The sequence below is a fragment of the Vulpes vulpes genome, chromosome 11 (genome assembly GCF_048418805.1).
Source record: "Vulpes vulpes isolate BD-2025 chromosome 11, VulVul3, whole genome shotgun sequence".
In the NCBI taxonomy this organism is placed as follows: Eukaryota; Metazoa; Chordata; class Mammalia; order Carnivora; family Canidae; genus Vulpes; species Vulpes vulpes.
Genome location: NC_132790.1, coordinates 26,093,493 through 26,108,918, shown reverse-complemented (window position 1 = coordinate 26,108,918; position 15,426 = coordinate 26,093,493). Strand labels below are relative to the sequence as shown.

The 15,426-nt window shown below is 36.2% G+C and overlaps 1 protein-coding gene across 2 annotated transcripts in view; it reads left to right on the top strand.

The window, feature by feature from the left end:
• Positions 1 to 15,426, top strand: part of PGM2L1 (phosphoglucomutase 2 like 1) — a 52,966-nt gene that overhangs the window by 18,591 nt on the left and 18,949 nt on the right. For both annotated transcript variants that reach the window (XR_011995132.1, XM_026010490.2), the window contains exons 2-5: positions 4,472 to 4,639; positions 7,790 to 7,896; positions 8,661 to 8,745; positions 12,764 to 12,847. Coding sequence is in view for 1 of the 2 variants with exons in the window: in XM_026010490.2 (XP_025866275.1) it covers positions 4,472 to 4,639; positions 7,790 to 7,896; positions 8,661 to 8,745; positions 12,764 to 12,847 (444 nt within the window). In the remaining variant the exon portion in view is untranslated. The remainder of the gene's footprint in view (positions 1 to 4,471; positions 4,640 to 7,789; positions 7,897 to 8,660; positions 8,746 to 12,763; positions 12,848 to 15,426) is intronic.

Here is a 15,426-nt window from a genome sequence, read left to right as displayed (position 1 = left end):
ACAAATATTAGGTTTATAAAAGAGTTAGGAAAGAAGATTTATAGGTGAATTCCTCATTGGCAAACTTGATTTGTTTTATATAATGATGATTAACTACTTTTATATATTTTTATGTATACTTATATTTATTACACATAAATAATATAGAAACCCCCTAATTATGAATAGAATAGGTTCAGAAAAGCTTGGGTGAATACTTTCATTTGATGGCAGGCAGAGTTGGAGTGGCTTTGATCTGGTATATAGCTTTATTCACATCTATGAGAGTTTGTAAGTTTGTAAGAAGTATGTTAAAAGAGGTACTTCTTTATATATATGTATATATATATATATATATATATATATATATATATATATAAACTGCTGCCTTTCTTTTTTCTTTTGTTTTTTGGTAAATCAGTTCTTTCATGTTTTCTTTGAATTTGGGCTTTATGGACCTACACTATGGAAAAAACAGAATTCCACAGAGTATTATGTAAGAAGATACTGTATTTTCTTCATTTCAGCCATATAAAGTTGCAGCAATCCATAGATTAGAACCTAAAGGAAAATTTTGGGTAAACAGGTAAAATTTGAAAATAATGCATGGCTTTAATTTTGTATTCTCTAGCTTACTGATTTCCTACTAAACAATCAGCTTTATTCCCGATGAAGCATAGAAAATGCTAGCGGTCACTAAAATTTTTTTGGATTTTCTGCAAGATTACTATTTTGGGGTACTAAAATTATTAGGATTCTAAGATATGCTAGTTAAGAGCAAATTTAGTTCAGATTGAATGCATTTACTTTCTAAAAAAATTAATTTTCATTTTATATGATAGATCAATAAGTGCATTACCAAAAAGTATGTAAATCATATAACTTCTCCACAGACTTACAGGATAATTTTAGAGGCCCTTTCTTTACAGTTGACACCAGTTGAACCAGTTTTTTTCTTTTTTGGCTGATTCGCTTCTCTTCCTAATGAGTAATGAGTGCATTGTAAATAAGAAAGTACAGGGGCACCTGGGTGGCTGAGTGGTTGAGCTTCTGCCTTTGGCTCAGGTCCTGATCCTGGAGTCCTGGGATTGAGTCCCACATCAGGCTGTCTTCAGGGAGCCTGCTTCTTCCTCTACCTCTCTCTTTGTGTCTCTCATGAGTGAATAAATAAATAAAATCTTTTAAAAAATGAGAGAGTACATTTAGAAAGCAAACAATAATTTATATTTGAGAAAGCTCTAATATACATTTTACTAATAGTCTTTTATGGGTACTGTTCTAAAAAGAACAATTTATGAGATAAAAAGTATTCATGTAAACATACAAATAGTAGTTTTTCTTAGCCATCATACTTACCTAGTTTTTACCATAAAATAAGTAATACATCCATAATATATCCAAATAGTACCGAGGCTGTACAATAAAAATGTCACTTTTCTACCTCAGACCTCACTCCTGGTTTCCCATCAGAGGTAATCACCATTTTTAGCCTCTTATATTTATTTGCACGGGTTTTTTCTGGAATGATATATAAGTATACACATACCTCTTTTTACATAAATTAAAACACTTTATACACATTTCTGCTTTTCATTTACTACATCCGAGTTCTGTGTGGAAATGATATTTAAAAAAATAATTTGTAGTTCTTTAGAATCTTCATATAGGATAGCTTGTAAAAAACATGGTTATTTGAAGATTTTAACAACAAAATACAAATGCAATTTCATCTGAATGGAAAATATATGATAATCATGGTTACATATAAAGCCCTTTAGGTCTATTTTTAAACATCTGTAACATCAACATCTAATTTAATGTCTAGCAATGAAATAGTGGAGATTTAACTTTACATATGCCTGTCACTGTAATTACTTAGCACTTTTTATCATAAAAATATACTTACGTCTATGCATCATGATTTTTAATCCATTTTTATTTTTTTCTACTTCACGGGATTTTTCAGAACCAGGAATAAGGTTAGGACACTGGTTGCAATGTTTATAATGGAGAATGGAATGTTTAGGCCCTTACTGTGGTAGCTGTGCAGTTAAACATTAGGAAGTACTCAGTACCCTAATAGTATTCATGTCTGGTAGATCATTTTTATATGGCTGTAATTAAAAGGAATAATGTTTTACTTTTTAGTTAGAGTGAATTATTATTAGAAGCATCACAAGCCTGCCCTACATAGTTATTTTGTTGTTTCTAGGATTTAGAGCCAGACCAACCTGGATTCAAATCTTGTCTAAACCTCCAATATTAACTCCAGGTTACTTAGGCTCCCTCTCTAAATCTTAATTTTGTTATCAATATAGTGGTAATAATACTACTCCCAGTAAAATGCTCTAATCAACATTCTTGTATGAATAAATAAATTTTTTTGTTTGGGTGAAGATATTGCTGTGGACAGAGAAGTTTATGGGCCAAAAGTTATATGCAGTTTAAATCTTGATAATTGTTGCAGACTTTAAAAAGAGTATCCCAATTTTTTGTTTGTTTGTTTAATTTTAGTAATCTCTACAACCAACATGGGGTTTGAACTCATGACCTCGAGATCAAAAGTCTCATGCTCTCTGACTAAGCCGGCCAGATGCCCCAGGACTATCCCAATTTCAATGTCACTAATTATATGACGCTGTCACTTACCCTCTACAGAATGGAGGTTTTTTAGTCTTCAGTTTTTGTCATTCTTATACTTGTTTTTAAATGTTAGCCCTCTTCTTTTTTTTAAAAAAAAGATTTTATGTATTTATTAACAAGAAAGAGAGAAACAGAGAGAGACAGAGAGAGACAGAGGGAGAAGCAGGCTCCATGTAGGGAGCCTGACATGGGACTCAATCCTGGGTCTCCAAGATTAGGCCCTGGACTAAAGGTGGCACTAAACCGCTGAGCCACCTGGGCTTGTTAGCCCTCTTCAAGTCTCTTTGACCTCTGTATCAAGTCTGGTCATATATTAGACATTGAAATAATATATAGTTGCCCAGGTAATCTTATTGTTTAGATTCTTAATAGCTATTCATATTTTGGGACACCTCAGTTGGTTAAGTGTCTGCTTTCGGCTCAGGTCATGATCTCAGGATCCTGAGACTGAGCCCTGTGTCAGGGTCCCTACTTAGCAGGGAGCCTGCTTCTCCCTCCCCTTCTGCCCCTCTGCTCATGCCCCTACCAAATAAATAAATAAAATCTTAAAAAAAAAATAGCTATGCATATTTTTATGTAGCCCATGTATTTGTTAGTGTGTGCCATTTATAAAATGGAGATTCTTTGAATCAAGGTTTTATGTGTCTGTATATATATGTATATATATAAATATATATGTTGTATAGTTTATCCATTTTTAGCAGATTACAATTTCAGTTAATCAGAATGCTCATGGCTTCTCATTAGTTTGTGGCATTACTCCGGTTACTTTAATTCCACTATAACCAGAAAACTTTTTGTTTAAATTATTTATTAATATGTTTTTATTTCTTTGCAAGTTCAGATATGCTCTATTTATACTTTGGGGTTTTGGTTTTTTTTTTTTGTACTTTGCAAGTACAAATATGCACCTATTAGGTGCCTTGGTTTATCATTCCGAATATTCTGAATATTCATTCATCATTGTATAGGCTATAAATGTAGAAGATCTAAGTTGTTAGTATGGACTAAATCCATACTATACATAGCATGGAAGGGAGTTGTGGTTCACTTTATTTTCATAATATTTGACTCTTACTCTTGAAAAGAAAATACTGGAAAATTTCATTCAAATTTTATTCTAATTATAATTGTATTTCTATTTTAAGTTTGCTAATTGTTTGTGAAGTCCTATATCAGTCAGGGCATCTTTGAGCTTTATGAAAATAAGGTAAAGGATGTGATAATGAAACACAGAATCCTAAAATATAGATGTTAGTGTGTCCTGCTTCGCAAGCCAAGTTTGGACTGAATTTTCATTCTCATTCTTAACTAAATCCACATTTAACATCTAAGACCTTTTTATGATCACCTTTACTGTAGATACACTGAATGGTTTCCTGTGACTTTAAAGAGCAGGAAGGCTTATCTGGTCATTTTGAATGGCAGAGATTTAGGAAGTAGTTGGTAGGCATGTGTTGAATGGCTTTTACCCAATAACTTCCATATTTCTTTTAAGACTTAATATAGACTCCAATTTAATTAATGTTATTTTTTGACTAGGAGGCTTATTTTGGATCCACAGCTCTTAAGTTTATCAATTTGTCAATTTGTTAAAAAATTCTTGAATATTGTTTGCTATGACAATTAGAGATATGTAAATCCGACTTCAGTAAGGGCTTGGCTCCTTGGGGGACTCAGTGAATGGCTGGTATTGTTTTACTATACATACTAAGATTGACCAGTAGCACTGTGGAATTTATAGTTTGTCTAGAACCTTGTGATATATGCATACTTAGCTGGCTCCTCAGATGGGCTTCACATTAGGAATCTGCTTATGATCCTGATTAATCTGAATACTTTTTTATAGAATCCGAAAACGAAAGAGCAGATTGAAAATCTGTTACGGAATGGGATGAACAAGGAACTGCGAGATCGTCTTTGTTGCCGAATGACTTTTGGGACTGCAGGACTTCGTTCTGCTATGGGGGCAGGATTTTGCTATATTAATGACCTTACGGTAATACAGTCAACACAGGTAAGTATTACAAAGTATTATATATATACTTTTTCTCACTGTATTTTTTGGCTTTATAAATTAGGTAGTGCCTTTCTAAAAAAAACCACAGACAAATTTATATCTAGGAAGGTACTTGTAAATAAAAAATGTGGGATAAATGCTGACCTTTGGTCTTGCACAACATTTATCTTAGAAGTCATTTGTGTATATTCAAGGTCATAGACTAATTTTTTGATTAAGAGTTCTTTTGGCTACCATTGTCAAACTCTTGACAATGTTACTTTGCATTTGCAATCAGGAAATGGATATTGACATTTCCAATTAATACAGAGAAACAAAGATAGAAAAAAAGAATTACTCATTTTGGCATATAGCCGTTGATAAAGGTTAACCAGAGTATTTGGAAATTTTCGTTGAAAATATTTCCTTTTAATGTGGTTTTCCATATCCATTTGAGAATTCTTTTTTTTTTTTTTCATTTGAGAATTCTTTAAGACAGTGTATGATATATGATTTGTTTCTCCCCACTTTTATAAAACTTTCTCTAGAAACAAATTACTTCTTTTTTAGTGAATCATTCTCACAGCTTTAAGGAACTACACTTGAGGCTAAAACACATTTAGCATATACTAAAAATAGTTCTGGGCTAGAGAACTGCTCAGTAGATATAATTCTAATCAATACTGCCAAACAGTAAATCATTTTTAGCCTCGTTGTAAAGGAATTCTCAAAGGCAAAGGCTAATTGCAGGGGATGAGGAAGAAGTGATGACAAAATGATTAAATGGGTAGGATATGTGCCACTTCCTGCACCTCTGTCCCCTTACTTTTCCTCATCCAGAGATATATCAGCTTACTCTTTTTAATAAATTGGTTTCCTCATAAGCTTTCATTTTAAATGAAGATCCTTGACTTTACAAAAAGAGTTGGAGGAGTGTTTGAAAATCAGTTTCTGTGGAAGTGTAAATTTTTTACTGGACTTGAAATTCCATGTGTGAAATGGAAAAGCCTAATGGAATCTGATTCTTTTACCCTAACCCTTTTCAGAATCTAGGAATAGGGGTTTTAAGATATGATAAATTTTTATACTAGAGAATAATAGCAAGTTCTGTGAGGTTTTAAGGTGGCATCATCATTAGAAATAAATTAGTGAAACTAACCAATTAGTGGGGTAGGTTAAGCATGCGTGCATGCACACATACACATACACACACACTCATAGGGAGTGTAACTGGAGTACAGGAGTGCAAGAGCACCTGGCTCTGAGCGTCCTAAGTAGACCAGGTTCGGCCACTTGCCACTGACAAAATCCAAAGGCAGAGACAAGCGGTGGTGAAACAAAAAAGGAATTTATGAGGCCAACACTAGGAAGGCAGTGGACTTACCATCTCAAAGACTGTCTCCAAAGTGCTGAAAAATCTTCGAAGCTTATATAAGGAAAATGTGGGACAAAAGTAGGAGTATGTGCAGGTGGGCAGTAAAGATCAAACTGATTATTTTCTTGGGGTCACTCATGCAGGGTCTTGCTGACATTGTTATTTGAAGGATAGGTAGTTTTGGTTCTTGTCACAGGATGCTTTGCCAGCCAAGTCTTTTGCCTGATTTTAAGAGATAAGCTGGAAAGAAGAGCTTAATCAAATAGAGTATACAGACTGAGGCCAAAATGGAGGTAGTTGAAACCCTCTTTTCAGAAACTTCTGAAAGAAGTTGGAAAGAATAATTATACTTGAAAGAGTCATGACAAAAACCGGTTCAAAAGTCACTAGGGCCTCATTTGATGCTGCCACATTGTTTCTTAGTAGTGTCGCCATACGGTTGGTCTTCAATAAATTAGAATAAGGTAGTTTTAGTTGAATGAATGGCCTTGGGCAGGTCGTTAAGTGGAGCTTCAATCTTACTCTGTCTCCTCTTTCTTTGAAGAGATGTTGAAAGATGGACAAAAATAGAAAAAATATCTACATTCCTTCCCTTTGAGGTCGTAAGGACTAAATGTGGCAACATTTGTGAAAGTGGTTTTAAACAACTATTACAATATGAAGTGTTATTTTTAGAGATGAAAGAACTTATTAAGGTTAGCAAATCATTCATAGGATAGTTAAATGGTTTTAGTTTATCACTGTGATGTTTTAAATATTAAATATTTCATTTCTTTTTTGGTCACCATTAACTGCAAATTTCCTAGTTCATGAAGTTTTCTTTCTGTGAGATTTTAAAACTAAGGAATTACTAATGGGATCAGCAATCTTAAGAAATGCTCTAATGGGGGGATGCCTGGGTGGCTAAGCGGTTGAGCGCCTGCCTTGGGCTCAGGGTATGATTCCAGATACTGAATCGCATCCCACATTGGGCTCCATGCGGGAAGCCTGCTCCTCCCTCTGCCTGTGTCTCGGCTTCTCTCTCTCTCTGTGTCTCATGAATTTATAAAATAAAATCTTAAAAAAAATGTTCTAATGGGGCGTTGGCTGGCTCAGTCAGTAAAATGTGCAATTCTTTTTTTTTTTAATTTTTATTTATTTATGATAGTCACACACACACACACACAGAGAGAGAGAGAGAGAGGCAGAGACACAGGCAGAGGGAGAAGCAGGCTCCATGCAGGGAGCCCGACATGGGACTGGGTTCCAGGTCCCCAGGATCAGGCCCAGCCGAAGGCGGTGCTAAACCACTGATCCACCCGGGCTGCCCAAGAAAGGTCCTAATGAAGGTTAATGTTGCTGATTAAAAATGTTTCTCATAAGTAGCTCAAATCTTTTTGGTTGGCTTCAGTCTTATGATTTAGCAGGGCCTAAAATGATCAAGATTCTGTTCTCTATAGCCTTAAGGCAAGAAACATTTTTTTTTTGGTTCTTCTAACAATTTTTTTAAGCATACTCACTCTCTTTGTCCCTTCTTTTTTCCCTAATGTTTTATATCATAATGGCTTTTATAGTTACGTAATTGATATTTCTGTGATAGAAAATGTATCTGAAACTTGAGGAAATAAATGTTTGTCATCTCATATTTGAAGACTGAACAGTACTGTTCCCATACTGGTATATATGAGCATAAAGGCGGAAGCCAGTTTCCTATGAACCAGTAAGTGGCACACTACACATAAAAATAATAGATCTTAAGTTATGGAAAATGCAGGTATTAGTCGGAACTAATCTTTTGTGTTTATCTGCTTCAGGGAATGTACAAATACCTTGAAAGATGTTTCTCAGACTTCAAGCAGAGAGGCTTTGTTGTTGGGTATGACACCCGAGGTCAAGTAACTAGCAGCTGCAGCAGCCAGAGGTACAGTGTTAATTGTTTCAGAGATTAAGTTGGATTGGAGTAAAGCCTGAAAAAAAAATTAGGATTTCTGAAACGGGAAACTGTCAAATAGAAATGTGATCACATGCTGATGTTTATTTTGGAGCTGAAATAGAAGCATTTTAAACCTTCCAGTATAACCTTTAGCTCTTACAGGCAGGATTAAAATTTTTAAATAGAGTTAGTATTTAGAATGACACCATCATAGCTTATGATTTTTATATTTTGGCAAAAACTTTCAGTAGAAGTGATTATACAGCTAGTATTCTCTCATTATTCTCCTATTTAATTAGTTTTGGGGTATTTTCACACATAGATAATCATGAGATAGTGATACCTTTTTCAGGGTTTTTTTTTGTGTGTTTTTTTTGTGTTTATCCAAGTGTTTTTTTGTGTTTATCCAAGTCTCTTATTTCACTTTCCTCCGTTCTTTCTTGCCTTTTTGGGGTCTTATTTCTTAGTAAAGGAGCCATCAAAAGATGAATGAGGAAAAAGGAAGAAATTAAAATATCAGTTCTATTTCTTATTAAGTTCCTTTTTAAAAAAATCTTACTTAATGTTTTTAAATTGGAGCATGAAGCCTAAATAACCAGTGATTGTAAGAATTGGTTGTATTAGGCTACTATATATTCAGAATAATTACAATATGAAATATTTATGGAAGTTTGGGTTTTAAAATGTATGGTAAGCTAAAAACTAAGTGAAATCTCTCTCTCTCTCTCTCTCTCTCTCTCTCTCTCTTTTAGACTTGCTAAACTCACTGCTGCAGTCTTACTGGCCAAAGATGTTCCTGTGTACCTTTTTTCAAGATATGTTCCTACACCTTTTGTAGTAAGTGTGCCATGTTATTGATTGTACAATTTGTTGCTCTTGAAAAGATTTAACTCAACTGGAATTCACATCTTTGTCATGCTCGTAGTTCTCTATTAAGTGATATGAAAGACCAAAGAAGGAAAACAAATATTGCTCTGAGCTTATTTTCATTCAACAAGCATGTGTTGGCCCACCAAAGAATTTGATCTATAACAAGATAAATCCACAGTAATGGTCTGATGTCTTAATACTCTTCTTTCAGAAACTGATTTATCAAGCAGATAAAAATGAGGATAAATTTAAACACTATTAACATGCTTGATCTGAGTGGGGGCGGTGTGTGAAAACCCTGTATTCAGTAATGGCAGGATATTCATTCTTACCAAGTAAGGCCACAAAGGAAATTTCAATAAATATCTGAGAACTGCTTATCAAGCCATGGTCCTGAACCCCAATGCAATGAGATTGGAGATAAGAAACTCACAAAACTCCATATATTTGGAATTTTAAAAACATAGTTATAAATAATTCCTGGATTAAGGAAGATATCATAATAAAGGTTAGAAACTACAAGCAGTCCTTGCTTTGCATTGGAGTACAGGACTGTAAAGACAACTACAAGCTGAAACCATGCACAGTGATCCTTAATAAACAATAGAGGGGCACCTGGGTGGCTCAGTTAAGTGTCTGCCTTCAGCTCAGGTTGTGATCTCAGGGTCCTGGGGTCAAGCCCCACCTCAGGCTCCCTGCTCAGTGGAGAGTCTGCTTTTCCCTCTACCTCTGCCTGCTGCTCCCCCTGCTTGTATTCTCTCTCTCTTTCTGTGTCAAACGAATAAATAAAATCTTTAAAAAAAAAATGGAAAAATTACAACTGTTCTGTGAACTTTAAAATTTTTTGTCAAAACATTAATACCCTCTTCTTGGTTAAAAATGTATAAGGAAAAGAAAAAAATAGTAAAATTGATGGTTATTTTAGTACACTCTAATTTAAACATTAAAAACATTGAGAATAAAATATTTCATTTCTTGGAAAAAATTTATCAAGAGTATGAACAGTACAGGGGCATCTGGCTGGCTCAGTTGGAAAAGCATGTGACTCTTGATCTTGGTGTCATGAGTTTGAGCCCCATGTTGGGTATAGAGATTACTTAGACAGACAGATTTAGGTAACCTACTTGGTAGGTAGATAGATAAAGAGTATGAATAGTACTTACTTTTTGTTGTATAACTTAATATGAGTGAGCATCCTTTCTATCTATGTCTTGGTGAATTATCATGTTCCTATATAAGTTTCGATCAGCTTCCCATATTTTATCTGTTGTGCTTTCAATATTGTGATTTTTCTCTGAGAGTTCCTTTAATGTGAGCTTTGTTTGCCAATATCACTTCCCCTGGGACATCTTCATCCTTTTCATCACAACCACATTCCTTTTATATCCATATGTTCACTAAATTCATCGGGTTGCATGTCTAGAGTCTCTTGAATGACAGCAATGTCAACATTCCTAACTGTTTTTTTCTATAATTCCATTTATGTTTGATTCAAATTTCCCTTCCATTGTTGTTACTTTGTTTCTTTGCTGCACTCTCATATTTATTGGCCAGGTCTTTCTTTCAGTTATTCATTTTTGCACACTGTCACATGGATTTATCACCAGGAGTTAAGGAGGCAACACAACTACATGCTTTGCTGTCTGTTGAGAGCTGATAACAGATGCGCATATCACTGACAGACTTTAACATAGTGACGTGATTGGTTATTGATCATGATAGAGTTCTTATATACATACTATTTGTAGACTGAGGCACTAGCAAGTTTACACTTGATGCAGTTTCTCACAGTTAAATATACTATGGTGACTGAAATTTAAATGTGTTGTTAGGAGACTGTGTTGTTGTTGACTGTGTTGTTGGGTGTTATTTGGCTAACATGGTACCAGAAATTCATGTATCTTGAACTGTGCAAAACAAGGACTACCTATATTTGAAACCAAGCCATAATAAAAATAATAAATAGCAATAAGTATGGAATATAACTAAAGCCCTACTTCAAGGGAAATATATAGACTTAATGAACATATCAGAAAAAGGGAAGATGAAAAAATAATGTGCTAAAAACCCTTTAACTGAGTATGTTATAACCAAAATAGACTTAATCTAAATAAAGTAAAAGAAAGAGAGGAGTGAAGTTCTGAAGAAAAAATAAATTAAATAGAAAAATTTAAAAAACAGGGCATGAATAAAAGCAAAAGTTGACTCTCTGAAGAGATTAATAAAAATAGACCATCCTTTGTCAAGGATGCTCAAGAAAAAAAGAGATAGACAAATTAAAAGGGAGCATAATGTATACAGTAGAGATTAAGAAAACTACAGTATTCTGAACATAAAGCAAATAAATATGAAAGCTTAGATGAAATGGCCAGTTTCCTACAATAATTGATACATCAAAACTGATAAGAAATAGAAAACCTGGGGGCACCTGGATGGCTCAGTTGGTTAAGCATCTGCCTATGGTTCAAGTCATGATATTGGGGTCCTGGGATTGAGCCCTACATTAGGCTCCCTGATCTGCGAGGAGTCTGCTTCTCCCTCTCCCTCTGCCTCTGCCCCTCACTCATGCTTGCTTGCTCTGTCTCTCAAATAAATAAACAAAATATTTTTAAAAATAAATAGAAAACCTGAAGAGACCTGTAAGCATAATGAAACTCAACTGGAATTTTTCAAAAAGATTTTATTTATTTATTTGAAAGAGAGAGAACAAGCAGTGGGGAGGGAGAGAGAGAGAGAGGGAGAATCAGACTCCCTGGCTGGATCCCAGAACACCTGGATCATGGCCTGAGCCAAAGGCAGATGCTTAACTAACTGAGCCACCCAGGTGTCCCTCAAATGGAATTTTTAAAAAATCTTTTCAAATTAAAAATGGCAGGTCCAGATTATTTTTATAGGCAAGTTTTCTCAAATACTTGAGGAATAGATGATGTCTCTATAAAATATTCTAGTGATTAATTGGAAATATATTGAGTGGCTCAAAGAATGGCAGGAATCACTAAACAATGACCTCTAATGGATACAGAAAACAGGAAGGGTCCGGAAATCTAGACCATATCTGTAGGATTCTGCTATTTGGTTTGCCAGTTCCAACTACCTTCAATTCCTGTGTGTTGGCCTTCCTCTCTCATTACAAGTAGATTTGCTCTAATATATATGGAAGGTATTTTTGGTGGTCCCAGATTTACACCCTTTATCACCATGAGTCAAAAGGCAATTTTCCTGAACTAGCTGCAGAAGAAACATCTTGGGGAAGGACTCTGACTGGGCTTTTATGAGCCAGTCTCTGAATCATATCATCAGGCAAATAATTTACTCTGGTCAGACCTGAATCTTGTGTTCATATCCCTATGGCCAGGAGGAGAAGAATCAGATGTGATGGTAGAAGGGGTAGGGGGAACATCCTAGGCTGACAAACGATAGCTACTACAGAGAACAAAGGAAATCCAACCTGGGAATTAACTTGGGGAAGAAGATGATGAGTTGACCTATATATGTTATAAAGGTCATGGAGTATATGTAAAGATCTTCACATTGGAAGTCAGTAGAGCTATGTTCTACCTGTGAATCTTCTCCCTTATGATTTTCTAATGTGTAAAATATGATGGATTAGATGATTCCTAAACTAACTTCCAACACTAACATTTTTAAGATTATACTCACCACTCATATTACCAGAGTCTGGCATATAGGAGGTGTTCATTAAATATCTGTTAAATGAACAAAATAATAAGAAAGGTTTATAGGACTAAGGAAAATTAGACTAGGAGGAAAAAACCATTCAGTCTAACAATTAGGTAGCTATTGGTGACCTAACAGTTAGATGACTTTAGTTAGATCCCACTCAGTGTGGAGTTGATTGTTAGTTAAAGTTTTAGGCTATTTATGTCTTAATGTCTTCTCCCGCTATTTAATCAAGGTTATTCTTATGTCAAATGTGTAAGTACCTGGAAAGCAAAATGGAATTATGGTGTTACTGTTTTTTCAGCCATATGCAGTCCAGGAGCTCAAAGCAGTTGCAGGTGTGATGATTACTGCTTCTCATAACCGCAAAGAAGACAATGGATACAAGGTAAACCTTGGTCTCCTAATTTTTGCTTATTTCTTAGTTCTTAATTTAAATAATATGCACCAGGGGATCCCTGGGTGGCGCAGCGGTTTGGTGCCTGCCTTTGGTCCAGGGCACCATCCTGGAGACCCGGGATCGAATCCCACGTCTGGCTCCCGGTGCATGAAGCCTGCTTCTCCCTCTGCCTATGTCTCTGCCTGCCTCTCTCTCTCTCTCTCTCTGTGGCTATCATAAATTTAATAAATAAATAAATAAATAAATAAATAAATAAATAAATAAATAAATAAAATGCACCAGGCAGCCTGGGTGGCTCAGCGGTTTAGCACCGCCTTCAGCCCAGGGTATGGTCCTAGAGACCCAGGATCGAGTCCTACGATGGGCTCCCTGCATGGAGCCTGCTTCTCCCTCTACCTGTGTTTCTTTTTTTTTTTCTGCCTGTGTTTCTGCCTCTCTCTCTTGGTGTCTCTCATGAATGAATAAATAAAATCTTTAAAAAAAAAAAAAAAGATGAAAATAAATAAATAAATAACATGCACGGAGTATATTCTCATCACTGAGGAGCAGGCTTAGATGTTGGGGACAGGAAGATAAAAACATGAGGACCAGCCCTCTAAGAATGTGTTTCCCTGGTGACCCTTATTACTTCTCAACGTGTACAACTATGAGCCAGAGAAACAGTACCTTGATCTGATGCTCCTTTCCCTGCAGTCTTCTACTGGGACGTACCATTGGCCAAAGGATCCGTGTGATGTATTGGTCTCCAGGGCAGAAAGCGGGGTGGAGAAGGGTAAAGAGTGGCAAACAGAGGATACAACACAATATTGAGCCAGTGTGACGGGCTCCTGGCTGATGAGTGCATGACTTTATATTTGTTTCTCTTCTTGTGTGGGAGGTACACTGAGCTCTTTTTTTTTTTTTTTTTTTTTTACTAGGGACAAGAAGATTTAATACTAATTTAAGATTTTGGTCCTGGTTAGCTAAATGAGTAGTGTTACCATGCACAGAGTCAGAGAAGAAGCATGATGAATTCAGTTTGGGACATACTAAATTTGAGGCATTTGTGGGTCAACCAGGTAGCAACATCCTGTAAGCAATGGGATATATAGATCTGTTGTTTGGGGGAGAAATCTAGGCTGAAGTTACAGACTTTGGGTCCATCATACATATTAGAACATGTAAGCATATTTGGAAGTCTTTTACTTGGATCAGTGGCTCAGAGATAGTATATAGTAAAAAAAACAGGCCCAAAAGGGATCCCTAGGGAATATCAACTTTAAGAGAAGGGAGAAAGAAGAAGTGCTGGAGATATAGAAAGACCAGGAGAGATTAGTGCCATCAAAACCAAAGGGATAAGAAGAGAGTTGCAAGGAAGGAGAAGTCAACTGTCCAAGAGAGCTGAGAACCCAGATCTCTCCTCTGAGCATCAGATCAGACTCCTAAATCCAGCGATGTACTTGATACCATTGGCATGTCTAACAGACATTTCAGAATTAGTGTCTCTAGAAGTCTTAATTCCCCCACAGCCTCTCACATACATGCCCAAATGTGTTCCTCCCCCATTCTTCCCTGTCTCTATAAATTGGCATTACCACCCACCCAAACAAAAACCAAAGAATATTCTTGATTACTCCTTTTCCTTAGCATCTAACATTTAACCTACTAACAGGTTTAACAGATTCTGCCTCTAAAATGTATGTTGAGGGATGCCTGGGTGGCTCAGCGGTTGGGCATCTGCCTTCAGCTCAGGGCGTGATCCAGGGGTCCTGGGATCGAGTCCCACATCGGGTTCCCTGCAGGGAGTCTGCTTCTCCCTCTGCCTATGTCTCTGCCTCTCTCTCTCTCTCTCTCTCTCTCTCTCTCTCTCTGTGTGTGTGTGTGTCTCTCATGAATAAATAAATCTTTAAAAAAATAAAATAAAATGTATGTTGAATGTTTGCTTCTGCTCACTTCTTCTACCTCAACCATTCTAAAGCATTGTTATCCTCTATCAGAGCTAGAGCATCCTAACTGCTCTCTTCCCTGCTCCCATTGTTCCCCCTAAAATCCATTTTCCACCAAGCAGCCAGATGATCTTTTTTTTTTTCAGATGATCTTTTAAAATATGAACAGATCATGTTACTTCCCTGCTTAAAATTCTCCAGTGACTTCTCACTCTCCAAATAAAATCCAAACTCTTTGGGGTTTACAGGACTGCCTCCTGCCTCATTTCATTCATTCCCCTCCTGTGCTCACTACATTCTGGTCATACTGTCGCTTCTTTCTTCTCCTTTGTCCTCCAGTATACCAAACCCTTTCCCATCTCTGAGCCTTTGTAGATGGTTTTCCTTTGCTTTCATTGCTCTTCCTTAATCTTGCAGATTTGTTTATTTTCATCCTTCAGGTTCCTGCCCAGATGTTATTTCCTTGAAGAAGAGATCTTCCCAGGCCTCCTTATCCGAAGAGCAGACTCCCTGCTGAGCAAAGAGCCTGATGCGGGGCTCAATTCCAGGACCCTGGGATCATGACCTGAGCCAAAGGCAGATGCTTAACTGACTGAGCCACCCAGGCATCCTGCCCTTTTCATATATTTTTGAAAGATTTTA